The 6,432-nt window shown below is 55.5% G+C and overlaps 1 protein-coding gene across 7 annotated transcripts in view; it reads left to right on the forward strand.

The window, feature by feature from the left end:
* The window catches only part of Ripor1 (RHO family interacting cell polarization regulator 1), a 28,133-nt gene extending 22,687 nt beyond the window's left edge, over positions 1 to 5,446 (forward strand). For 6 of the 7 annotated variants that reach the window (XM_011248531.3, XM_006531462.4, XM_006531461.4 and 3 more), the window contains 12 exons: positions 105 to 253; positions 329 to 458; positions 543 to 1,952; positions 2,041 to 2,162; positions 3,015 to 3,147; positions 3,406 to 3,541; positions 3,642 to 3,803; positions 4,077 to 4,235; positions 4,341 to 4,537; positions 4,621 to 4,704; positions 4,798 to 4,888; positions 5,032 to 5,446. In XM_011248531.3, coding sequence (XP_011246833.1) covers positions 105 to 253; positions 329 to 458; positions 543 to 1,952; positions 2,041 to 2,162; positions 3,015 to 3,147; positions 3,406 to 3,541; positions 3,642 to 3,803; positions 4,077 to 4,235; positions 4,341 to 4,537; positions 4,621 to 4,704; positions 4,798 to 4,888; positions 5,032 to 5,129 — 2,871 coding nt within the window. In that variant the 3' untranslated portion in view covers positions 5,130 to 5,446. The remainder of the gene's footprint in view (positions 1 to 104; positions 254 to 328; positions 459 to 542; positions 1,953 to 2,040; positions 2,163 to 3,014; positions 3,148 to 3,405; positions 3,542 to 3,641; positions 3,804 to 4,076; positions 4,236 to 4,340; positions 4,538 to 4,620; positions 4,705 to 4,797; positions 4,889 to 5,031) is intronic. The other variant, XM_011248532.3, reaches the window with a different exon arrangement.
* Positions 5,447 to 6,432: the final 986 nt, after the last annotated feature.

Consider the following 6,432-nt stretch of genomic DNA (forward strand, 5'->3'; position numbering starts at 1 on the left):
CTCGTGACCCTGTGACTATCTTATAAACTCTATGCAAACTCAGATTTCTGAATGCCCTGAAGCCCCTACACTTGTGTGACCTCTCCGTGCATTCTTGGCTACAGGTGACAGAATTAAAGGGACTGGCTAACCACGTAGTCGTGGGCAGTGTCTCCTGTGAGACCAAGGACCTGTTTGCCGCCCTGCCCCAGGTTGTGGCTGTGGATATCAATGATCTTGGCACCATCAAGCTAAGCCTAGAAGTCATATGGAGGTTGGTAGGCACGACGGGCTCAGGGCAGGGCCAAGGAAGGCGGCAGCATAACTAACATCTTTTTTCCCTTCACAGTCCCTTTGACAAGGATGACCAGCCTTCAGCTGCTTCTACAGTCAACAAAGCTTCCACAGTCACCAAGCGATTTTCCACATATAGCCAGAGCCCGCCAGACACACCCTCACTCCGAGAACAGGCCTTTTATGTGAGCCAAACTGCAGGCCCCAGATCTTACCATCTCCCTGGGTCTTTTTGGTGTGACCCTGAAGTGCACTTCTTTCTCTCTTAGAACATGTTACGGCGACAGGAGGAGCTCGAGAATGGGACGGCCTGGTCCCTGTCCTCTGAATCGTCAGATGATTCATCAAGCCCGCAGCTCTCTGGCACAGCTCGACACTCAACTCCCAAGCCTCTGGTGCAACAGCCTGAGCCCCTGCCTGTCCAAGTTGCCTTCCGAAGGCCAGAGAGCCTCACGTCTGGTTCCATGGATGAAGAGCCAGCCATGACCCCATCCCTGGTCAATGGGCATGCCCCTTACAGCCGGACTCTCAGCCACATCAGCGAGGCCAGCGTGGATGCTGCCTTGACTGAGGCCGTGGAAGCTGTGGACTCACAAAGCCCAATCCCAGGGCCTAGCCCGCTTGTCTATCCAGATTCCACCCACGTGGAGCGTGTCAGTAGTGTTCTGCCTGTCCTCAACAATGGCCATTCTGCCACAAGTCCCGCCCTCAGTACAACTGGCCCCGCCCCCACATTTATAGACCCTGCCCCAACGACACAGCTAGACTTGGTTCACAAAACCACAGACTCCGCCCCTTCTGAGTTGCCCAGCATCACACATACTACGACAAGCTCTGCATATAGTGCTGTAAGCCTTGTCAACAGTGTTCCAAGCCTAACTTCCACCACTATAGGTTCTGCCCACACAACCACGCCCTCTCCCCTCACCTCCACAGGCTCTGTTCCCAATGCAACAGACTCAACCCAGGCTACCCCAAGCCCTACTCACAGTACCCCAAGCCCTACCCATACTACTATACGCCTCACCCACACCACTGTAAGCCCTACACATAGCTCCCCGAGCCCCATACACACTACCCCGAGCCCCACCCATACCACTGTAAGTCCCACCTGCACTACTCCAAGCTCCGGCCACAGTACCACTAGTCCCACTCAAGAAGCCAAGATGTCAACTCATACCACCGGTGCTGTGGGCCCGGTCCAGACCACTACAAGTCCCATTTCCACAACTGAAAGCCCCTCCCCTTCTACAGACGTGGCTATAATCTCCAGCTCCTCTGCAGAATCCACCGGCCCAGGCACTGAACCTCTGCCCTGTAGTCACCCAGCCTCCCCTCCCTACACTAAAGCAGACCCCACAGCTTCCTGCACCTCTTACCAGAGTCTTGCTTCCTCTGGTTCAAAACCCCTCACAAGCCCTGCCCCGGATTCCCCAGAACAAATCCCTAAGAGCCCAAGTTCCTCTCCCTCATCTAGTGCCCCTGAACCCCAACATTCAGAACATAACCTGGCCGCAGTTGCTCAAGCCCCAGTCCCTGAGGCAACGGGAGGAGCTGGGGACAGAAGGCTTGAAGAAGCTCTTGGGACCCTAATGTCTGCCCTTGATGACTATCGTGGTCAGTTCCCTGAGCTGCAGGGCCTGGAGCAGGAGGTGACTCGGCTGGAGAGTCTGCTCATGGTAAGGAGGCTAGACTGGGCTGGGCTGAGGCCGCACAGGGACAGCTGCCAACCAGTGCCAGTAGCTCTGACCCTCTTTACAATCCCAGCAGAGACAAGGCCTGACTCGAAGCCGGGCTTCCAGTCTTAGCATCACTGTGGAGCATGCCCTGGAGAGCTTCAGCTTCCTCAATGATGATGAAGATGAAGACAACGATGGTCCCGGGGACAGGTGAGGCAGCCAGGCAAGGCAAGACTGGGAACTTGGTGGGGCAGGGAGAGATGAAGGGGAAGAGGTAAAGTGATGTAAGGCAGAGGAGCAGGTGGGTTGGGAGAAATGCAGGATGGGAAGTAGCCAGGTGGGACCAGGTAGAATACATGAGGATGGGCTTGTGGTAGAATAGCTGTGTTTTTCCGAGCATACCTCATGTGTCTTTGATGTCCATGTTACCAACTCTGTCCATCCCAGTGTTTCTGGCCACCCTGTTCATCTCAGCAATGTCTGCCTCCCCTGCACGTCCCCATCAGCTTGTGAGCCTCCTGCTTCTCTTCTTTCCCTTGACCTCACCTTGGACCCACCCTGTGAAGCAGCTCTTTCAGCGCCTCCCCCTACACCCTGTGTCCTCCAGCACCGCTCCCCTCCGTCAAGACCCCGACTCTCCCGGAGGCCCCGGCCACTGGGCTCTCATTCCTGGAACAGATTTTACCGATTCAGATTTGAGAGTCGCACCCGATCCCTCCTCCATTTACGACTTCCTAGGTTCCAGTCCCAAGCCCTGCGTCCTTTACAGCCCACGTTTCATAGACCATCCCGCCTGCAATCCTACTGGCGCCCATCTCGGGCCCACCAGTCCCTTTGGTCCTAGCAGAGGTAGCAAAAAGTAGACCGACTATAAAGACCCATATTTCTCATTGCTGGTTATGGCCTCGTTCTCCCCTAAGTCCCCTGTGAACTTACCTCGTGTCTGTGTCTTCCTGTTGTTCTTCCATTCTGGGTGGGAGAAGCTTAATAAAAATAAAATCTGATGACCAGAAGGTGATGTGTGCTCTTAGGTGGGGCGTTGATTCCATTTTTTTCTCTCAGGCACACAAGCAGCCCAGAGGTTGTGGCAGAGGACAGACTAGACTCATCAAATGGCCAGTCTCTAAGCACAGGGTGTTCAGCCCTGGATGCTACCTTGGTCCAGCACCTGTACCACTGCAGCCGCCTCCTGCTGGTGAGGGGATAATGTCCTCCCCACCCCCAGCCACTTACCCCAAGGAGCCCTGAACTCCAATCCAACCCTCGAAACCTCTCAGTTCTATACTGCAATGCCCCAGGGTCCTGGCATTTGGTGCCTATTGGATGTAATACCTCCTATACTCTTCCTGCTTTGGCCTCTCCCAATGCATGCTGGGACCTGTACTCTCCTGACCCCCATCCTCCCCAACCCTCGCCATGAAGCCTAAACTACTTGGCAACCCTTGTCCTCTAGAAACTGGGCACATTTGGACCCCTGCGCTGCCAGGAGGCCTGGGCCCTGGAACGGCTGCTGCGGGAAGCGCGTGTATTCCAGGAAGTGTGTGAACGCAGCAAGCTATGGGGGAACTCTGCCACATCTGCCCAGGAAGGTAAAGGCCGTGTGGGCCTGGGCTTTGATGTACGTCTGGACCCGCCTGCTCCCCCTGCCTGGTTCGCTCGGTTGCTGATACTTCTTCCCGTCCTTCACAGTGGTACAGTTCTCCGCCTCTCGGCCCGGCTTCCTGACCTTTTGGGACCAGTGTACAGAGGGACTCAGCCCCTTCATCTGCTCTGTGGAGCGGGTGCTCCTCACCTTCTGCAGCCAGTACGGTGCCCGTCTTTCCCTGCGCCAGCCAGGCTTAGCCGAGGCTGGTGAGTGAGTGGGCTGCCTACCTACCTGCCCCTTCCTTCCATCTCAGCTCCCTTAGGGAAGTCCTCATCAGCCCGTACTGACTGACAAATTGAGCACTGAAGAGAATCCGTGTCCTCCAGAGTGTGGCCAAGGAGTCCCTGGGCATGAGCTAGACCGGGGACCCTCCAGAGGGTGGCCAAGGAGTCCCTGGGCATGAGCTAGACAGGGGCATTGTCTTCCCCCTTAGAGGCCTGGGACTATTCCAGCTCAGGCTGTGGTACTGTCTTTTGCAGTGTGTGTGAAGTTCCTGGAAGATGCCCTGGGACAGAAGCTGCCCAGGAGGCCCCAACCAGGCCCGGGGGAGCAGTTCACCATCTTCCAATTCTGGAGTTATGTAGAAGCCTTGGACAGCCCCTCCATGGATGCCTATGTGACAGAGACTGCAGAGGAGGGTGAGGCGGTGGCCCTGGCCACAGAATACTCGTGCCGTGGGTGGTCCTGAGGGTGTAAATGATGAAAGGTGAGAACAAAGCACCCTCCCCAACTACTTCTTTCAGTGTTACTAGTACAGAACCTGAACTCTGATGACCAGGCCGTTGTGCTGAAAGCCCTAAGGTTAGCACCGGAGGGGCGCCTGCGAAAGGATGGGCTTCGGGCTCTTAGCTCCCTGCTGGTCCACGGCAACAACAAAGTCATGGCTGCTGTCAGCACTCAGCTTCGGAGCCTGTCACTTGGTCCTGTCTTCCGGGAAAGGGTGAGTTTGGCAGGATTTTCCTGGGGTGAGGTTAGGGTTGTGGGCTCCTGGTGTCTACGTCTGCCCATTCTACCCATTCCCAGGCTCTCTTGTGCTTCCTGGACCAGCTGGAAGATGGGGACGTGCAGACTCGAGTGGCCGGATGCCTGGCTTTGGGCTGTATCAAGGTGAGTCCCTGCCGACCTGCCTCAAACGCTTTCACTTCAGGGCTGTTTCTACTTGTTAGACTGAACCTGCCTCCATATTCTGTTTGCTGATAGGCTCCTGAGGGCATTGAGCCCCTGGTGTACTTGTGCCAAACAGACACAGAAGCTGTGAGGGAAGCCGCCCGGCAGAGCCTGCAGCAGTGCGGTGAGGCTGGGAAGTGGGAGACACCACGAGTTAAGGGGATTTGGGAACATCTTGGCTATTGGGGGTAGGGTGAGGGGATGCCAGGTATGGGGAGGCCTGGAAGATGCCTGGGCCACTCTTGACCTTATATTTGGACATTACAGGGGAGGAAGGACAGTCTGCTCATCGACAGCTAGAGGAGTCCCTGGATGCTCTGCCCTGCATCTTTGGGCCCAGCAGCATGGCCAGCACAGCATTCTGAACTCTTAATTGCCGGCTCCCAGTGTCCCTTCCCTTGTTTTCAGGGCTCATCAGGCACTGGCAGGGAGGGTGAAGGCTGGTTCCAGTCACCTCTCCCCACAAATTCCTATCAATGAAAATCTAATATATTCTTTTGTTACCACTGGGGTTGGCAGAATGCCTGAAATGAAGTGCCTCCCAGCCGCGGTTCTGCACAGTCTTTGCCACACACAGTGTCGGAGGCCTGGCCATTTGGTCAGCTTGCCTTGCCTCATCACATCCCTTGGGTTTGTATTTTATTTACAGAGTTTTACAGAAAATAAAAGAAAAAAAAGCAAACTGTGTTTCCTACATGGCTTGGTGCACTCCCGAACCTCTGCTCCAACGCCTTCTGATGTGTTCTTCCTGGCCCTGTTGTGTCCACACCCCCGCTGTGACAACCACATGAGCGCTTGCCCTGGAAATCCTGGTGGAAGGAAGCCCAGAGTCCAGGGCTGGGCTTGGAGAAGAGAGACAGAAGGGAACTAGCACTGCTGAGCAGGCTGAGCCTGCAGCTGAGACCAGGAACTATAGCCCGAGTGCATCTAAGCTCTGCAGCTGGCCCAGACAAGGTCCTAACTGATTATGCTAGGGCAGCTGTGGCTAGAGAGCAAGGAGTACGCCGCAAGAAGTGCCTGAGCTGTCGCCACCAGGGGGCAGCAGAACTGCATCAGTGGACAGGCTTCTCTCTGCACCCTTCTGACCAGGCAGCTTCCTTCCTGCAGTGGACCTCAAGAAGCAACTTTAGGTTGTGGGGAGAGGTGTGAAATCCTTGCTGAGGGGAGGAGCCTGCGCCTGGGAAATAGGAGACCCGGATGGCTGCCCTGTGAACCAAGACTGCAAGGTCTTTCCCTCCCTGAGGCACCTCCTTCCCTGTAATAACAAACCTGTGAACTCTGTGTCCCCTCCCAGCCGGCAGACCTGTGTTGAGGAAGTAGGACTCACAAGACGGGGCTTCCCTGCCTCCAGCACAGGAGTTTGTTATCCCAGGTTAGGAGACCTTCGGGAGGAACTTGAGGGTGGCATGGCAGGACTTTGCAAAGAAGGTCCTGAGGGAGTTCCACACCCATGGCTAGAAAAATGGACCCTCCATTCGCCTACCACAATTTCTAGTATCCAGGAGATTGGACATGCGGAAGGGCTCCCCAGCTTGAGCCCATTCTGCTGTCCCAATACTTAAGGTGATAGCACACAGCAGTATGACATTGTGTGCACAAAGCTGTCATGGGGAAATGAAATGGGGAGCACTCCGGAAGAACCAATTAGATGTCAACAGTTGCCTAGAT

Source organism: Mus musculus, chromosome 8, assembly GCF_000001635.26.
Source record: "Mus musculus strain C57BL/6J chromosome 8, GRCm38.p6 C57BL/6J".
In the NCBI taxonomy this organism is placed as follows: Eukaryota; Metazoa; Chordata; class Mammalia; order Rodentia; family Muridae; genus Mus; species Mus musculus.